Here is a 20790-nt window from a genome sequence, read left to right on the forward strand (position 1 = left end):
CACACTGCCCGCCCCCCCCCCCCCACTCTCCACACCACCGGAGCCAGCCTCCGCTCTTTTTGTGTCAAAGTTTTAGGAGGGTTTAAAGGGACGTTGATCCCACTTCCAAGACCTGCCAGCCAATCAGAAGGCGGCAGCTCAACCAGGAGCAGTGGCCACTGCCGGTATTGCATAGGCCTAGGACCCAGCTCAGCGTTGGCACCCGGACCAGAGGAAGGTGAGATGGGGTCGCCAGGGCCAGTCCGGAAGGCCTGGTGAGGGGGGTTGGGGGTAAAGTTGTACCTGGTGGTGGTCCTTCAGGGGTCACAAATTGCCCATGAAGGAGGGACGCCTCCCCCCAAAGGTCGGCAGGGAGGGTGCCTCATTTTACAAAGCATCCTCCCCGGCTGCTGGTAAAATCCCAGAAGCGGTGGGAAGAGTCCCTTATTTAGCTGTTAATAGGCCACTTAAGGGCCTCAATTGGCCTCTAAGTCGGAAGGCCGTCCCCAGGAAGATCACTGGGTGACGGGCCCTCCGCCCGCCTGTACACCTGGAGCAGAAACCTGTACATCCGAACCAGAGAAACCTGTACACCCGGAATGGAGAAACCTGTACACCCGGAATGGAGAATCCTGTGTACCCGGAATGGAGAAACCTGTACACCCAGAATGGAGAATCCTGCGTACCCGGAATGGAGAATCCTGTGTACCGGAATGGAGAAACCTGTACACCCGGAATGGAGAAACCTGTACACCTGGAATGGAGAAACCTGTACACCCGGAATGGAGAAACCTGTACACCTGGAATGGAAAATCCTGTACACCTGGAATGGAGAATCCTGTACACCCGGAATGGAGTAACCTGTACACCCGGAATGGAGAAACCCGTACACCCGGAATGGAGAATCCTGTAGACCCGGAATGGAGTAACCTGTACACCCGGAATGGAGAAACCTGGAGAGCTTGAGTGGTGAAACTGACAGGTTACAACAACAATAACAACTTGCATTTATATAGTGCCTTTAACGTAGTAAAATGTCCTAGGTTGCTTCACACAGCAGGATCAAGCAAAATTGAAACTGAAGCAGATGAGCTGATATGAGGAGATATCTGGGCAGATGATCAGAACCTTTGTAAAAAACATATGTTTCGGGAATGTCATTGAGGAGAGTGAGGTGGAGAAGTGGGGGGTTTAGGGAGGGAATTCCAGAACTTTGGGCCCAGGCAGTTCAAGGCATGGCCACCAATGGTGGGGCAATTAAAATTAGGGATGCATGCGAATCCAAAATTGGAAGAGAACAGAGATCTCATGGGGGTTGTAGGGCTGGAAGAGGGTAAAGGTAGGAAGGGATGATGAGGTTATAAAATCTAAAAAAAAGACTTGTATTGATATAACACTTTTCATGATCACTAGACATCTTCAAAATGCTTTACATCAAATAAAATATTTTTGAAGTGTAGTCAGTGCTGTAATGTCAAAAAACAGCAGACAATTTGTACACAGCAAGCTCCCACAAACAGTAATGTGATAATGACCAGATAACCTGTTTTTGTGATGTTGATTAAGGGATAGATATTGGCCAGGACACCGGGGAAAACTCCCCTGCTCTTCTTCAAAGTAATGCCATGGGATTTTTTATATCCATTTGAGAGAACAGACAGGGCCTTGGTTTAACATCTCCTCTGAGAGATGGCACCTCTGGTTGTGCAGTGCTCGCTCAGTAGTAGATTTTGCATTCAAGTCCTGGATTGGGACTTGAACCCAGAAGCTTCTGACTCAGAATTGAGACTGCTACCCACTGAGCCACAGTTGACACTTAAGCAGCAGTGCTGGCTGCCAATGTAGATCAGCGAGTTCAGGGTTGATGGATGAACAGGACCTTGTGCAATTTAGGACCAACTTAGCAGTGTTTTGATGAGCTCATGTTCAACAAGAGTAGGAGGTTGGAGGCCAGCGAGGAATACATTGGAATAGTCAAGTCTAGAGGTAACAAAGTCATGAATGAGGGTTTCAGCTGCAGATGAACAGAGGTAGAAATAGGCAGTAAAACCAAAAAGTGCTGAAATACTCAGCAGGTCTGGCAGCATCTGGAGAGGGCGAACAGGTTAATGTTTCAGGTGTGGGCCCTGTTTCACAACTCGGAACTAAACTTTAATGACATTGATTCTTGGGGGCTTTCCCGTATTTTCTACAATTTTTCTGGAAATTCCCCGAATCTTCTAATGGAGTTATGACACATGAATCACATGCAGGTACAGCATGTAATTAGGAAGGCAAATGGAACGTTGGCCTTTATTGCAAGGGGGATGGAATATAAAATTAGGGAAGTCTTGCTACAACTGTACAGGGAATTGGTGAGACCGCACCGAGAGGACTGTATACAGTTTTGGTCACCTTATTTAAGGAGGGATATACTTGCACTGGAAGCAGTTCAGAGGAGGTTCATTAGGCTGATTCCAGGGATGAAGGGGTTGTCTTTTGAGAAAAAGATGAGCAGGTTGGGCCTATACTCATTGAAGTTTAGAAGATTGCGAGGTGATCTTATTGAAACATATAAGATTCTGAGGGGAATAAAAGCAAAATACTGCAAATGCTGGAAATCTGAAATAAAAACAAGAAATGCTGGAAATACTCAGCAGGTCTGGCAGCATCTGTGGAGAGAGAAGCAGAGTTAACGTTTCAGCTCAGTGACCCTTCTTCAGAACTGACAAATATTAGAAATGTAAAAGGTTTTAAGCAAGTAAAGCAGGGGAGGGTGGGGGTGGGGGGGCGGGTGGGGCAAGAGATAACAAAAGAGGTGTTGATAGGACAAGGTCACAGAGAATGACTGACCAGAAGGTCATGGAACAAAGGCAAACAGTGTGTTAATGGTGTGCTGAAAGACAAAGCGTTAGTACAGAGAGGGTGTGAATATCCTGTAAAGCACAAAGCACTCCAAACACAAACATTAACATTAAAAAAAAACAGAAACAGTGGGTAGGCACAGTAGAAACAAACAAAACACACTAAAAAAAAACCTAAAATAAAATAACCAAATAAAAAAGAAGAAAAAAAGAAAAAATAACTAAACATAAAAAGGGGGGGGGGGGGGGGCCGTCATGCTCTGAAATGATTGAATTCAATGTTCAGTCCGGCAGGCTGTAGCATGCCTAATCGGTAAATGAGGTGCTGTTCCTCGAGTTTGCGTTCTGAGGGGACTTGACAGTGTAGATGCTGAAAGGATGTTTCCCCTCATGGGGGAATCTAGTACGAGGGGGCACAGTTTCAAAATAAGGGGTCTCCCATTTAAGACGGAGATGAGGAGGAATTTCTTCTCAGGGGGTCATTAATCTGCGGAACTCTCTTCCCCATAGAGCAGTGGAGGCTAGGTCATTGAATATATTCAAAGCTGAGTTAGACAGATTTTTGATATGCAGGGAGTAAAGGGTTATTGAGGGGCTGACAGGAAAGTGAAGTTAAGGCCACAATCAGATCAGCGATGATCTTATTGAATGGCAGAGCAGGCTAAAGGGGCCAAATGGCCTACTCCTATTTCTTATGTTCTTATGTTGTTACATGATCGGGAAATCTCTGTGGGAATTCAGCTCCTTAGAATCTGGATAATGTGACAATTGGACTACATTATTTGACTAAGGCTGAGCTTCAGAGTGTGGCACAGCTGACAACCCTAGGGAGATGGTAAGGAAATGATCAGAAAATGTGAAAGGGCTCAGCGACACACTTCATTACATGGAGTCACATTGATTTTTTACAATGAATACATGAAAATCTGTTACACCTTTAAACCAAAATGAGCACATCTTATTCCAAATGATAACACTAAACCCTACCTGGACAGTGGCTACATGGTTAATCAGAGTATTTAAGGGACTGACGTATGGGAACAGCTCGATGATACTGGCTCATTACTCTGTTGAGATCTGCTGAGAGGAGATCTGATAGATGTGATTGAAATGATAAAGGTTTGGACAATTTGGATCTATGTGAGATTTTCTGATGTACATAGAATTTAAGCACATGGGATCATATTAAAGACAACAGAAGCCAATGGAAAATGCAGGAGGAACGTATTACTGAATGGGTGCTTTGATTGTGGAACAGCTAACCAGCATGGAGAAAGGTGTTGTGCTGTAACATGTAGTTAGAAAATGTCCCTTACTGGTGGAGCTGGCATGTCATGATTCTGGTCAGTCACATCGAACTGGAACCCCAGATGATCTATTGGGATTCGATACTTCCTTGCATAGTTCTGGAGAGCACCTGTCAGGAAGCTCTGAGTGAAGTAAAAACCAGAGATCCAGAAGACTACTGGGGTTCCTTTATCAATCCAGCTCTGAAATATATTGAAACATCATAGAGATTTTAAAAATATACAACAACATTTATATAGCATTTTTAACATAGTAAAATGCCCAATGCACTTCATTGTGTGTTTTCAGAAACAAAATTGGTGACGTTAAAGAGGTTTTAAGGAGTGTCTTAAAGGAGGAGAGTGAGGTGGAGAGGTTCATGAAGAGAATTCCAAAGATTGACCGACATATAAATAGACCTTCATTTATCTGTACCTTAAAGAACTGAAGTCTGGACAGGAGGTCGGTGATGTAACTTCCCAATGGTTTCACCGAAGGGTATGATTTCGCTGACCACGTAACAGGTACCTGTGTAATCAACCAATGGAGAAAACTCAGAAGCAACATTGTGGACCCAACACTGTCTCCATTATCCATTGCTTACTTGTGGACTGGGCTGGGCGTGCCCATGTCATGACCATTGCCAAGGTCGATGCTGGATGATCTGCAAGATTTTATTTTTATTTGACTTTTTCATGGTGATTTTGACACAACTGAGTGGCTTGCTCGGCTATTCGAGAGGGCAGTTAAAAATTAACCACGTTGCTGTGGGTCTGGAGTCACATACGGGCCAGACTGGTTAAGAACAGCAGATTTCCTTCCCTAAAAGGCAGAGTGAATCAGGGGTTTTATGGCAATCTAACAGTTTTCTGGTCATCATTATTGATATTCACTTTTTAACTCCAAATGTATTTAATTAACTGAATTTCAATTCCAATCTGCCAGGGTGGGATTTGAATTCACGTCTCTGTATCATAGAATCACAGTATGGTTACAGCACAGGAGACCATTTGGCCTGTTGAGCCCAAGCTGTCTCTCCACAAGAGTCATTTAACTAGTCCCACTCCCCTGCCTTTTCCTGTAGCCCTGCAAGTTCTTTTCTCTACAGGTGCTTATCCAATTCCCTTTTGAAAGCCATGATTGAATCTGCCTCCAACACATTCTCAGGCAGTGTATTCCAGATCCTAACCACTCACTGAATAAAAATGTTTTTCCTCATGTCACCTCTGGTTATTTTATCACCACTTTAAGTCTGTTTCCTCTGGTTCTTGACCCTTCTGCCAATGGGAACAGTTTCTCTCTTCTCTGTCTAGACCTCTCATGATTTCGAACACCTCTATCAAATCTCCTCTCAATCTTCTCTCTTCTAAGAAGAACAGCCCCAGCCAATCCAATCTAACCATGTAACTAAAGCCCCTCGTACCATTCTCATAAATCTTTCCTGCACACTCTCTAATGCCTTCACATCCTTCCTAAAGTATGGTGCCCAGAATTGGACACAATACTCCAGGTGAGGCTGAACCAGTGCTTTACAAAGGTTCATCATAACTTCCTGCTATTGTACTCTTTGCCTCTATAAAGCACAGGATCCCAAATGCCTTATTAACCACTTTCGCAACATGACCTGCCACCTTCAATGATTTGTGCACAGATACCCCCAAGTCTCTCTGTTCCTGCACCCACTTTAGGATTGTACCCTATAGTTTATTTTTGTCTCTCTTTATTCTTCCTACCAAAATGTATCACGACACACTTCTCTGCGTTAATTTCATCTGCCACATGTCCGCCTATTCCACAAGCTTGTTTATGTCCTCTTTAAGTCTATCACTATCCTCCTCGCAATTCACAATACTTCCAAGTTTAATGTCATCTACAAATTTTGAAATTGTGCCCTGTTCACCCAAGTCTAAGTTATCAATATATATCAAGAAAAGCAGTGGTCCTAATACTGATCCTTGGGGAACCCTATTGTATACCTTCCTCTAGTCCAAAAAATCCCTTCACCACTATTCTCTGTTTCCCGTCCCTCGGCCAACTTCGTATCCATGCTGCCCCTGCCCATTTTATTCCATGGGTGTCAAATTTCTGACAAGCCTATTATGTGTCACATTATCAAATATCTTTTGGAAGTCCATGTACATTGCATTACCCTCTCTGTTACCTCACCAAAACTTTCAATCAAGACAGTTAAACATAATTTGCCTTTGTGCAACAAATCCGTGCTGGCTTTCCTTAATTAATCTACACTTGTCCAAGTGATTGTTAATTTTGTCCCAGATTATCATTTCTAAAAGCTTTCCCACCCTGAGTTTAAACTGACTGGCCTGTAGATGTCGAGTTTGTCCCTGCACCATTTTTGGACAATGATGTAGCAGTTGCAATGTTCCAGTCCTCTGGCACCACCCATGTAGCTAAGGAGGATTGGGAGATTTTGGCCAGTGTCTCCACAATTTCCACCCTTACTTCCCTCAGTATCCTTGGATACATCTCATTCAGTCCTGGTAACTCCTCAACATTAAGTACAGCCAGCCTATCAAATACCTCCTTTTTATTAATTTTTTCCCCATCCAGTACCTCAACTACCTCCTATTTCACCATGACTAGGGCAGCATCGTCTTCCTTTGTAAAGACAGATGGTAAGTACTCCTTTAGTACCTCATCGACACCCTCTGTCTCCAAGCATAGATACCCTTTTTGGTCCCTAATCAGCCAGACCACTCCTTTTACTTTCCTTTTACTATTTAAATGTCTATAGAAGACTTTTGGATTCCCTTTTATGTTAGCTGCCGACCTCTTCTCATACTTTCTCTTTTCCCCACACTGTCTCTATTATCCATTGTTGGCAATATGGAACTCATACTGTCTCCATTATCCATTGTTGACAATGTTGATCCCACACTGTCTCCATTATCCATTGTTGATAATGTGGACCTCATACTGTCTCCATTATCCATTGTTGATACTGTGGATCCCACACTGCCTCCATTATTCATTGTTGACTATATAGACCTCATATTGTCTCCATTATCCATTGTTGACAATGTGGATCCTACACAGTCTCCATTATCCATTGTTGACAATGTGGATCCTACACAGTCTCCATTATCCATTGTTGACAATGTGGATTCCATACAGTCACCATTATCCATTGTTGACAATGTGGAGCCCACACAGTCTCCATTATCCATTGTTGACAATGTGGATCCCACACAATCTCCATTATCCACTGTTGACAATGTGGATCCCACACAATCTCCATTATCCATTGTTGACAATGTGGACTCCACACAGTCTCCATTATCCATTGTTGACATTGTGGATCCCAGTCTCCATTATCCATTGTTGATAATGTGGATCCCACACAATCTCCATTATCCATTGTTGACAATGTGGATCCCACACAATCTCCATTATCCATTGTTGACGATGTGGACCCCACACTGTCTCCATTATCCATTGTTGATAATGTGGATCACACACAATCTCCATTTTCCATTGTTGACAATGTGGACCCCACATAGTCTCTATTATCCATTGTTGACAATGTGGATCCCAGTCTCCATTATCCATTGTTGACAATGTGAATCCCACACAATCTCCATTATCCATTGTTGACATTGTGGACCCCACACTGTCTCCATTATCCATTGTTGACAATGTGGATCCCACACAGTCTCCATTATCCATTGTTCACAATGTGGATCCCACACAGTCTCCATTATCCATTGTTGACAATGTGGATCCCAGTCTCCATTATCCATTGTTGACAATGTGGATCCCACACAGTCTCCATTATCCATTGTTGACAATGTGGACCTCATACTGTCTCCATTATTTATTGCTAACAATATGGATTCTACATTGTCTCCATTATCCATTGTTGATAGAAACATAAAAAATAGGAGCAGGAGTAGACCATTCGGCCCTTCGCGCCGGCTCCGCCATTCAATACGATCATGGCTGATCATCCAAACTCAGTACCCTGTTCCTGCTTTCTCCCCGTATCCCTTGATTCCTTTAGCCCTAAGAACAATATATAACTCTTCCATGAATATATTTAATGAGTTGGCCTTAACTGCTTTCCATGGTAGAGAATTCCACACGTTCACCACTCTCTGGGTGAAGAAATCCCTCCTCATCTCAGTCCTAAATGGCTTATCCCTTATCCTTAGACTGTGACCCCTGGTCCTGGACTCCCCCGCCATCGGGAACATCCTTCCTGCATCTAGTCTGTCCAGTCCTGCTAGAATTTTGTAGGTTTCTATGGTTCTAACCCCATACCGTCTCCATTATCCATTACTGACAATGCAGACCCCACTCTGTCTCCATTATCTATTGTGTTCACTGATCATCCCTTTGTTTATCCTCCCCCTTCCCCTATATTTCCCTATTTCTGTACTCTGTACTTGTTCAGTTCGAGCAATGTTTCAACTCACTTTCAAATTTAACGGAGCATTCATGGGTTTTTGGAGCTTCCTGAAAATCGGCAGTGAAAGCAAGGCAAGAACACTGTAACTGATGGGGCTGAATCAAACTGATGGAAATATTGCAATAAATACTGATTACTTGCAACTGCTTTCTTAGCTACAATTGGGAGCACTTATACTGAGAGTTTTTAAAAATTCATTCATGGGATGTGGGCGTCGCTGGCCAGGTCAACATTTATTGCCCATCCCTAATTGCCCTTGAGAAGTGGTGGTGAGCTGCCTTCTTGAACCGCTGCAGTCTTGAACCGCTGGAGTCCATTTGGGGTAGGTATACCCACAGTGCTGTGAGGAAGGGAGTTCCAGGATTTTGACCCAGTGACAGTGAAGGAACGGCGATATAGTTCCAAGTCAGGATGGTGTGTGACTTGGAGGGGAACTTGCAGGTGGTGGTGTTCACATGTATTTGCTGCCCTTGTCCTTCTAGTTGGTACAGGTCGCGGGTTTGGAAGGTGCTGTCTAAGGAGCCTTGGTGCATTGCTGCAGTGCATCTTGTAGATGGTACACATTGCTGCCACTGTGCGTCGGTGGTGGAGGGAGTGAATGTTTGTAGATGGGGTGACAATCAAGCGGGCTGCTTTGATCTGGATGGTGTCAAGCTTTTTGAGTGTTGTTGGAGCTGCACCCATCCAGGCAATTGGAGAGTATTCCATCACACTCCTGACTTGTGCCTTGTAGATGGTGGACAGGCTTTGAGGAGTCAGGACATGAGTTACTCGCCTCAGGATTCCTAGTCTCTGACCTGCTCTTGTAGCCACGGTATTTATATGGCTACTCCAGTTCAATCTCTGGTCAATGGTAGCCCCTAGGATGCTGATAGTGGGGGATTCAGCGATGGTAATGCCGATGAATGTCAAGGGGAGATGGTAAGATTCTCTCTTGTTGGAGATGGTCATTGCCTGGCACTTGTGTGGTGCGAATGTTAATTGCCACTTATCAGCCCAGGCCTGGATATTATCCAGGTCTTGCTGCATTTCTACATGGACTGCTTCAGTAATTGAGGAGTCAAGAATGGTGTTGAACATTGTGCAATCATCAGCGAACACCCCCACTTCTGACCTTATGATTGAAGGAAGGTCATTCATGAAGCAGCTGAAGATGGTTGGGCCTAGGACACTACCTTGAGGAACTCCTGCAGTGATGTCCTGGAGCTCAGATGATTGACTTACAACAACCACAACCATCTTCCTTTGCGCTAGGTATGACTCCAGCCAGCGGAGGGTTTTCCCCCTGATTCCCATTGACCTCAGTTTTGCTAGGGCTCCTTGATGCCATACTCAGTCAAATGCTTTCCATGTGTTGGAAATTTCTGACTCGGGATGGGTGGGGCTTTGGCTGTCTTAGATTGAAGCTCGGACGAGAACCAATATGACCACCAGCATCAGCAGCATCCGCAGAGGAGCAGCAGCAGCCTGCTGTTCGGAGACCTGTAACTGAACAGCAGAGAGGAGGTGAGGGCCGGCAGAGAGGGAGCAGCAGAAAGGAGTGGTGGGAGGGCAGCAAAGAAGGAGCGGCAAGGGTAAGTGGTGGAGAGGAGCAGCAGAGGGTAAGTGGTGGAAAGGGGGCAGCAGAGGGTAAGTGGTGGAGAGGGGGCAGCAGAGGGTAAGTGATGGAGAGGGGGCAGCAGAGGGTAAGTGGTGGAAAGGGGGCAGCAGAGGGTAAGTGGTGGAGAAGGGGCAACAGAGGGTAAGTGGTGGAGAGGGGGCAGCAGAGGGTAAGTGGTGGAGAGGGGGCAGAAGAGGGTAAGTGGTGGAGAGGGGGCAACAGAGGGTAAGTGGTGGAGAGGGGGCAGCAGAGGGTAAGTGGTGGAGAGGGGGCAACAGAGGGTAAGTGGTGGAGAGGGGGCAGAAGAGGGTAAGTGGTGGAGAGGGGGCAACAGAGGGTAAGTGGTGGAGAGGGGGCAGCAGAGGGTAAGTGGTGGAGAGGGGGCAACAGAGGGTAAGTGGTGGAGAGGGGGCAGCAGAGGGTAAGTGGTGGAGAGGGGGCAGAAGAGGGTAAGTGGTGGAGAGGGGGCAGAAGAGGGTAAGTGGTGGAGAGGGGGCAACAGAGGGTAAGTGGTGGAGAGGGGGAAACAGAGGGTAAGTGGTGGAAAGGGGGCAACAGAGGGTAAGTGGTGGAGAGGGGGCAACAGTGGGTAAGTGGTGGAGAGGGGGCAGCAGAGGGTAAATGGTGGAGAGGGGGCAGCAGAGGGTAAGTGGTGGAGAGGGGGCAACAGAGGGTAAGTTATAGAGAGGGGGCAGCAGAGGGTAAGTGGTGGAGAGGGGGCAGCAGAGGGTAAGTGGTGGAGAGGGGGCAACAGAGGGTAAGTGGTGGAGAGGGGGCAGCAGAGGGTAAGTGGTGGAGAAGGGGCAACAGAGGGTAAGTGGTGGAGAGGGGGCAACAGAGGGTAAGTGGTGGAGAGGGGGCAGCAGAGGGTAAGTGGTGGAGAGGGGGCAGCAGAGGGTAAGTGGTGGAGAGGGGGCAGCAGAGGGTAAGTGGTGGAGAGGGGGCAGCAGAGGGTAAGTGGTGGAGAGGGGGCAGCAGAGGGTAAGTGGTGGAGAGGGGGCAGCAGAGGGTAAGTGGTGGAGAGGGGGCAGCAGAGGGTAAGTGGTGGAGAGGGAGCAGCAGAGGGTGAGGAGCAGCAGAAAGGAGAGCAGAGTGGTGCAGCTCGCAGGAGGCACTAGCCTCGTCACAGGGTGTACAGACAGAGGCTGCATTTCCTTAATGTGTTGGAACAGCACCCATTAGACAACTCTCACCACTGCCATTTCCACTGATTTCAGTAGAAATTAAAATTGGGAAGGATGTGTAACGGATGTTTAATCCAATATTGCCAATTTTCCACTATCTCCCAAAGTGAAATTACACCCAATGGATTACGATTCTCAAAATGACTTACTTTGCCTACAATCATACTATTGAACATATCTTCTAGCTGACTGGACATGAGAATGAGACCCCGAATAGCTTTGTTGATGTCTCTCAGGCTGGTTCTGATGATGGATATCAGGCGGTTAAAGTGAAGCAGCTCCTGTACCAGCACTGTGTTCATTGACTCGCTGTACTTAGTAGGGTATCTATTCTGTGGATCAAGCAGAAGTGTTAGTACAGTACAACCAAAGAACAAGAAGAAAAAGAGAGAGATGGGCAAAAGGAAACCACAAGTACATGTGTTACGGCCATGTGGTGAGAGGTGTGAGTGGTTCCCACTGTGAAAACTCCCACCTGACCGCAGCAAGTGTTTTTTGTTATTCGAGTTTAACCTCTTTGTATTTTATTTGTCAAATAAACAGACAGCGACAGGTTTTCTTGTAGGTTTAAAACAGAAAATCAATTATTTATTGATTAATACGCATTATCCCAAAATTATCGCAACTGCATCCACTCACTCATTCACTCACACCCACAAGAGACAGAAAGGAAAAGGGGTAAGTGGGTTGAAGTGGGGTAGGTTTCTGGGGTGGGGGGGGCGGGGGCGGGGGTGGTCACGGTAAACCAGTTGAATTCTCTTGGAAGTCAAGTACTTGTTTGTTGCAGGTCTGAAGTGTTTGTAGCTTTCTCTCTTAGTTGAAAGTTCAGTTGAAGACAATGGATCATTTCTAATTTACTGACCATCACTGACCGATATAGTTAGGTTGAGTGAGTGGGCAAAAATCTGGCAGATGGAGTATAATGTGGGAAAATGTGAAGTTGTTCACTTTGGCAGGAAGAATGAAAAAGCAGAGTATTATTTAAACAGAACGACTACAGAATTCTGAGGTGCAGAGGTATCTAGGTGTTCTAGTGCATGTGTCACAAAAAGTTAGTATGCAGGTACAGCAAGTAATAAAGAAGGCTAATGGAATGCTATCCTTTATTATGAGAGGCATTGAAAATCAAAGTAAGGATTTTATGCTTCAGTTATGCAGGCTATTGGTGAGACCACATCTCGAATATTGTGTGCAGTTTTGGTCTCCTTATTTAAGAAGGGTGTAAATGGAGTGATACCTGGAATGAGTGGGTTGTTTTATGAGGAAAGGTTGGACAGACTGGGCTTGTTTTCACTGGAGTTTGGAAGAATGAGGGGAGACTTGACTCAAGTTTATAAGATCTTGAACAGTCTTGACAAGGTGGATGCGGAAAGGATGTTTCCTCTTGTGGGTGTCTAGAACTAGGGGGCACTGTTTTAAAATTAGGGGTCGCCCTTTTAGGACAGAGATGAGAAAATTTTTTTCGCTCAGAGGGTTGTGCGACTTTGGAACTGTTTGCCTCAGAAGGTAGTGAAGGCAGGTTTATTGAATTTTTTTAAGGAGGGGGTAGATAGATTCTTGCTAAGAAAGGGAATCAAAGGTTATCAGGGGTAGATGGGAGTGTGTAATTCGAGACACAAACAGATCAGCCATGATCTTATTGAATGGCGGAGCAGGCTAGAGGGGCCGAATGACCTACTTCTGCTCCTAATTCGTATATTCGTATGTTCATACTGTTATGACCAGATGAGAAAGGTATCTAGGGGTCTCTTTCAGCCTTCACCTGGTCTTATTGTAACAAGGTTTTGTTTTAACACAGTGTTTTGAGCTCCCCCTTGTTCACCACTTTCCAATTATAAGACAAAGAAATGAACATAAACAGGCTTTCTTAGGTTTAAAGAAGAAAAGTGAAATTTATTAAAACTTAAACTCTAATTTGGTTTACGCCTACAGATACACGCCGTGCCCCATGCATGCATACGTGATACACACATGCAAATAGAGACAGAAAAGAGCAGAAGAAATCATAAAGTGGAGCAGTTTGAGGCAATATCAGAAGAGTTTCTTGTTACTGTGCTTTGAGCTCATTGTAATCCTTTTGTTGGTAATTCTTGTTTTTCGTTGGGGCCCAGTATTCTTCTTAAACCTTGTTCACTGTAGGAGACTTTTCTCTCTCGGGGTTCACGCATCTTCAATGGGTCTTCAATTCCGTGACAAAGAGATGACAGCCGACAGGAGAGAGATGTTCTCAGTCCAGGAGCAAACGGCTTTCTGAGTTCAAATTGTCTGTGGCAAGTTTTAGTTTAGTTTAGAGATACAGCACCGAAACAGGCCCTTCGGCCCACCGAGTCTGTGCCAACCATCAACCACCCATTTATACTAATCCTACACTAATTCCATATTCCTGCCACCACCCCACCTGTCCCCCTATATTTCCCTTCCACCTACCTATACTAGGGGCAATTTATAATGGCCAATTAACCTATCAACCAGCAAGTCTTTGGCATGTGGGAGGAAACAGGAGCACCCGGAGGAAACCCACGCAGACACAGGGAGAACTTGCAAACTCCACACAGGCAGTACCCAGAATTGAACCCGGGTCGCTGGAGCTGTGAGGCTGCGGTGCTAATCACTGCGCCACAGTGCCGCCCCACTAACAGCTAGTTAGTCATGTGACTAAACTGGTCTGACCACGTCTATTTGTGTATTCAGCCACCTTAGCAGTAAACCTGGAATGCTAGCCTCTCTACCTTCAATGTCTGGTAATCAAAAGTCCATTGTGGATTAAATTGGAATAGGGAGTGGCCCCTTTGTCTTTTCCAAGTACTGTCTGTTACTATGCAAATGTCTCTCCAGTCAAGGGTCTAAAACAAGTTCTTTCTTTACTCCAGTAACAGGTTAAAATCAATTTGATGTGGTGACATTAATGTCTCAATCCTGGCAGCTGGGGGCCTGCATGACAATATGAAAATCAGTGACCATCACTGACTGCCACTGATAATCAGTGACCATCACTGACCATCACTAAAAATCAGTGACCATCACTGAAATCAGTGAAAATCTGTATAAAGTGTAGATGTAGAATTCTACAGCAGGGCGTGTCCCTTCTGGATGTTGCTTTCTGGGTGTCTCTCTCTCTCTCTCTCTCTCTTTAGGCTGCCTTTTAAGGTAAAGACAGATATTTTCTTCCCAGTGTTCGACAACGGCCTAGGATATGACTACTTCACATCTTCTTTGTTTCAGGAGAATTCATGAAAATCTGGAATATTTCAGGATAGGTGTAGGATGGGTACAATTGACACCTCTTAACTTTGAAGATTATTCCTTTGTCCCTGTCAGTCAGTTTGAATATACAAAGGCCAAGTCTTTGAACCTTCAGCGGCCACATTGTTCACTTTTTAAAAGAAAGGTCAATTTTTTCAAAGACAACGTCAATTTTATGATTATAAGAAAAGCAAAATACTGCAGATGCAGGAAATCTGAAATAAAAACAAAAAGTGCTAGAAATACTCAGCAGGTCTGGCAACATCTGTGGAGAGGGAAGCAGAGTTAATGTTTCAGGTCAGTTACCTTTCATCAGAACATCAATTTTATAATTTTCAGTTTTAGTCCATAACTTTTCATCGTCGCACCTCTTGTACGCATGACAGGTAGTAATACCCCCACTCTCAGGAGGACATTCACATTGTGACATCTCCACTCTCACATTATGAGTATAAGCCTTGACATCCCCCATGGACTGAAATTCTAATCTGTACAGGAAGTGATTCACCTGTCAATTTACTGCTGGGTGTGGGGCAGTTTTGGGCTGTGGGCCGTAACCTACAGGAACTGGGCAGGGACTATCAGTAGCTGAAGCACCTGCTCCCTCACCCTGAGCAAGACCTCAGGCCAGAGCTGGAGTTCACCATGCTCTCCAGACACCCAGCTCGGGCGGCGCAGTGGTTAGCATCGCAGCCTCACAGCTCCAGCAACCCGGGTTCGATTCTGGGTACTGCCTGCGCGGAGTTTGCAAGTTCTCCCTGTGTCTGCGTGGGTTTTCGCCGGGTGCTCCGGTTTCCTCCCACAGCCAAAGACTTGCAGGTGGTAGGTAAATTGGCCATTGTAAATTGCCCCTAGTGTAGGTAGGTGATAGGGAATATGGGATTACTGTAGGGTTAGTATAAATGGGTGGTTGTTGGTCGGCACAGACTCGGTGGGCCGAAGGGCCTGTTTCAGTGCTGTATCTCTAAATAAAAATAAATAAATAAAAAAATTAAGTGTTTAAGAAGATGAATGTATTTCCTCTGTTGGGGGAGTCCAGAAGAAGGGACTCTAGCCTTAAAATTAGAGCTCGTCCATTCAGGGATGATGTCAGAAAGTAGTTCTTCACACAAAGCAAAGTGGAAATCTGGAACTCCCTTCCACTAAAAGCTGAGGCTGGGGGACATATGAAAATATTGTGATGAAATCTGTGGTTGCAAAGCTTGTTTTTTTTTAGACCCTAATTGAGAGGCAGACTAGAATTAAAACAGAAATTAGAACGGAAACAGAAACGGAAACCAAAAATGAAACAGAAGCTGGAAAAACAACTTCAGGTTTCCAGGGAAACTGACACTGGTTAGAACCAGATAAAAGGAGACAGAGTCCTCCCCAGACCAAGCAGACAAGGCAGACCAAGCAGGAGTCGAGTGCCGGAAAGCAGAAGAAAGTGAAGACTGAATCCAGGAGCTGTTTCTGTTACTTAAAGTAGCTGACTAACCAGATCCGACCATACAATGCACAGGTTGTCACTGATGTACTCGGATAAAGTGAAGACTGGTAAATCCACACCATCAAGACTGTAACGAGCAGAGCTGAGGAGGTTCTAGAGAAGTGCGCCTTTTGGTGAAGTCCGCACCTGTGGAGCTCAGATTGAGAGGGAACTGCTGGCGAGAGGAGGACAGTGGTTAAATCCTTGAAGAAAGGAGCTGAAAATCTACCTGAAGAATTTGAGAGTTGTGAAAAACTTTGACTGTAATTGTTGCCATACATGCTGGGTGGACAGCCCAGTGAAACTCTGAGATGCATTGTATCTGATAGCTAAGGTGTAATTTCTAACCTATTGACCATGATCTGTCTGTTCTTAATGTTTAATTTATATTGGTTTTGGTTTGAGTGTTAAAGCAAAATTTATAAAAGTGAAATCTTGTCTGTTCGGTTTAGTTGCCTAACTTGGTGTCAATCAGTGGATCCAATTCTTTATGTTTGCTGGTGGTCTCCACGGGGATCATAACAAAATTGACACAGAGATGGATACATTTTTATTGGGTCAGGGCATTAAGGAATATAGAAACAAGGTGGATGGATGGAGTTACGATCCAAATCAGCCATGATCTAATTGAATGGCAGAACAGGTTTGAGAGGCTGAATAGCCTCCTCCTTTTCCTATGACACTTGGGGGAGTATTGAAGGAAAATGAAACTCGAATAAAGATCAGAAAATGAGAAGATGGGAGATAATTGATAGAAATCAGTGAAAATAGAGTCATCGAGTTATACAGCACAGAAACAGGCTCTTCGGCCCACCGTGTCCGTGCCGGCCATCAAGCCTATCTATTCTAATCCAATTTTCCAGCATTTTTCAGAGAAAAAGAGCAACTAAAAACTAGAGGCTGGATTTTACAGGGTCCCTGACGTTGGGCTCTGTAGTGTGGGATGGAGGTGGCAGAAGATCATTCCGGCAGTGGCCTGCCACAGAGCCCGATCTTCCTGGCAGCGGCGAGGCTTCGTAGTGGCAACCCCCCCCCCTCCCCCCCCCTCCCCCCCCCCGCAGCTGGGCAACAGGATCAGGATTAACATATGGTAATTAATTACGTGCATACATTTAAATACACTTTCCTGCAATCTAACGGTCAGGCTGCGATCTTCAGAGCTGTGGCTGGCACTCCCACACCTTCATTTTCCCGTCTGGGGAAAGTATGTGCCACAATGGTGGGGAAGGGAGGGGAGCGTGATATTTTTAGTGTGGGGGGAGGGTAGCGGGGTCAAACGTTCGTCATTTGTGTGGGGGATGGTGGAAAGGGGTGACCTGTGAACTTTGTTCAGTTGGATGGGGGAAGGTCATATTTGAAAGGTAAGTTTTTTGCAGGTGGGAAGGGCAGAAGCTTAATTTTATTGTTATTGGGGGGTGGGAAAGGGGTATTAGAATTTTGATTTGAACAGTGTGGGGGGTGGTTCCCTTTAAAAATTTAAATCAGCTAGCAGGGCTAGCTGCCCTATAAAAATTGTGCCAGCGCCTGTGTACAGGCAGCTGACGCCATTGCTGGTGTCAGAGAGCCCGCTCCCTCCACATGATCAGGGGGAGCGGGCCAACCAGGGAATTTAAATGAGCTGCTGTGCGGGAGATTAAGGTGGCACGCAGATCGCATGTGCGGGCTGCAGTTTTGTTCACCCACCGCTGCTCCCAGCAGCGGACGCTTAAAATCCAGCCCTAAGTTTTTATTTTATAATAGTTTCAAAATAAAACTCTGGGTGAGGAAGGTGTGACTCTGAGATCACACAAGTCACCTATCTCAACTCATGAGTGATGTTCCAGCTCATTGATAGAGTGAAAGAGGTAAAATCGCAGTGTAATTATTGTTCGCTTCCCACTACAGATCAAGATAAGGGTGACAGAGGAGTTGCGGCAACATTTAAAACTAAAACGATTTTAAAATAACATGAAATATTAAAATTTCTTTTTGGGCTTGGTACCAAGTTTAATCCATCAAGTAATGGGCCCAAGATTCTAAAGTTCAGCCGCTCAGATTCACCTCTCTAATTTGGAAGTTAACTTTGAAAACAAGAGGCAGGTCACTGAGGGATTTACTGAGCAGGTCATACCCAGCCCTTGCTCTGCACTCATGGCTGGAATCTGTAAGGGATAAGCTGCATATCGAGCAAAACCGAAACAGAGGCCTGCACTCACTGACTCCCTCAGTAAACAAACATCACTGTTCTCCCCCAGAAATTCACTGAAGATTTACAATCTCACTTCCTTCATACCCTCACTGTTTTCTGCACAGCAACAGAATTCAGACCAGGTCACAGGTTTCATTTCGTAAAGCAAAACCACAAAGAAAGAATATCCAGTTTCATTGATGTGGGCTGTTTCTTACCATTACATCCTCTGTAACAAAGTCAGGGGGGATTTTGGACAGAATGTCTGTTGCCAGTTCCTGCACAATTTCAGATGATGATCTATCTCCTCCATTGACCTACAGGGGAGAAACAGTTTGAAATTGGAGATTATTGATGAAGCTCAGTATGCTGTTAAACTCTGGACTGTATCGGTGCCGTATCCTGCTCCCATCCCGAACTGGAAAACGTCATCAACTTTGCTTCCAATTTCCACCCTTCTTTCACCTTGACATGATCCATTTCTGACACTTCCCTTCCCTTCCTCGACTTCTCTGCCTCCATCTCTAGGGATAGGTTGTCTACTAATATTCATTATAAACCCACCGACTCCCACAGCTACCTCGACTACAGATCCTCACACCCTGCCTCCTGTAAGGACTCCATTCCATTCTCCCAGTTTCTCCACCTCTGACGCATCTGCTCTGATGATGCAACCTTTCATGACAATGCTTCTGATATGTCTTCCTTTTTCCTTAACTGAGGATTCTGCCCACTGTGGTTGACAGGAGCCTCAACCTGTCCAATCCATTTACCACAATTCTGCCCTCATAGAGTTATAGAGTTATACAGCACAGAAACAGGCCCTTCGTCCCATCATGTCCGTGCCGGCCATCAAGCACCTATCTATTCTAATCCCATTTTCCAGCACTGGGCACGTAGCCTTGTATGCTATGGCATTTCAAGTGTTCATCTAAATACTTCTTAAATGTTGTGAGGGTTCCTGCCTCTACCACCCCTTCAGGCAGTGTGTTCCAGATTCCAACCACCCTCTGGGTAAAAATTATTTCCTCAAATCCCCTCTAAACCTCCCACCTTTCACCTTAAATCTATGCCCCCAGATTATTGACACCTCCGCTAAGGGAAAACGTTTCTTCCTATCTACCCTATCAATGCCCCTCATAATTCTGTATACCTCAATCAGGTCCCCCCTCAGCCTTCTCTGCTCTAAGGAAAACAAGCCGAGCCTATCCAGTCTGTCTTCATAGCTGAAATGCTCCAGCCCAGGAAACATCCTGGTGAATCTCCTCTGCACCCTCTCCAGTGCAATCACATCCTTCCTATAGTGCGGTGACCAGAACTGTACACAGTACTCCAGCTGTGGCCTAACTAGCATTTTGTACAGCTCCATCATAACCTCCCTGCTCTTATATTCTATGCCTCAGCTAATAAAGGCAAGTATCCCATATGCCTTCCGAACCACCTTATCTACCTGTGCTGCTGCCTTCAGTGATCTATGGACAAGTACACCAAGGTCCCTCTGACACTCTGTACTTCCTAGGGTCCTACCATCCATTGTATATTCCCTTGCCTTGTTAGTCTTCCCAAAATGCATCACCTCACACTTCTCAGGATTAAATTCCATTTGCCACTGCTCTGTCCATCTTACCAGCCCATCTATATCGTCCTGTAATCTAAGGCTTTCCTCCTCACTATTTACGACACCACCAATTTACGTGTCATCTGCAGACTTACTTATCATACCTCTTATATTCATGTCTAAATAGTTAATGTACACTACAAACAGCAAGGGTCCCAGCACCGATCTCTGTGGTACACCACTGGTCACAGGCTTCCAATCGCAAAAACAACCCTCAACCATCACCCTCTGCCTCCTGCCACTAAGCCAATTTTGGATCCAATTTGCCAAATTGCCCTGGATCCCATGGGCTTTTACCTTCTTAACTAATCTCCCATGCAGGACCTTATCAAAAGCCTTACTGAAGTCCATGTAGACTACATCAACTGCTTTACCCTCATCTACACATCTTGTCACCTCCTCAAAAAATTCAATCATGTTTGTTAGATAGGATCTCCCCCTGACAAAGCCATGCTGACTATCCCTGATTAATCCCTGTCTCTCCAAGTGGAGATTAATCCTGCCCCTCAGAATTTTTTCCAATAGTTTCCCAACCACTGATGTTAGACTCAATGGCCTGTAATTATCTGATTTATCCCCGCTACCCTTCTTGAATAATGGTACCACATTCGCTGTCCTCCAGTCCTCTGGTACCTCTCCTGTGGCCAGAGAGGATTTGAAAATTTGTGTCAGAGCCCCTGCTATCTCCTCCCTTGCCTCAGATAACAGCCTGGGATACGTCTCATCTGGGCCTGGGGATTTATCCACTTTTAAGCCTGCTAAAACCACCAATACCTCCTCCCTGTCAATGCTAATTATTTTGAGTATATCACAATCCCCCTCCCTGATCTCTACACCTACATCGTCGTTCTCCACAGTGAAAACATATGAAAAGTAATCATTTAAAACCTCACCTATGTCCTCCTACTCCACACACAGTTTGCCACTTTGGTCCCTAATGGGCCTTATTCTTTCCCTGGTTATCCTCTTTCC

General features: G+C 45.3%; 1 protein-coding gene across 1 annotated transcript in view; it reads right to left on the reverse strand.

Annotated features, from left to right (window-relative positions):
• Nucleotides 1–20790, reverse strand: part of LOC137384869 (dynein axonemal heavy chain 3-like) — a 613990-nt gene that overhangs the window by 18995 nt on the left and 574205 nt on the right. The window contains exons 65-68 of the mRNA XM_068059481.1: nt 18419–18517; nt 11472–11654; nt 4545–4637; nt 4139–4312 (exon numbers count right to left, since the gene is read on the reverse strand). Coding sequence (XP_067915582.1) covers nt 4139–4312; nt 4545–4637; nt 11472–11654; nt 18419–18517 — 549 coding nt within the window. The remainder of the gene's footprint in view (nt 1–4138; nt 4313–4544; nt 4638–11471; nt 11655–18418; nt 18518–20790) is intronic.

Source organism: Heterodontus francisci, chromosome 27 (assembly GCF_036365525.1).
Source record: "Heterodontus francisci isolate sHetFra1 chromosome 27, sHetFra1.hap1, whole genome shotgun sequence".
NCBI classification, from domain to species: Eukaryota; Metazoa; Chordata; class Chondrichthyes; order Heterodontiformes; family Heterodontidae; genus Heterodontus; species Heterodontus francisci.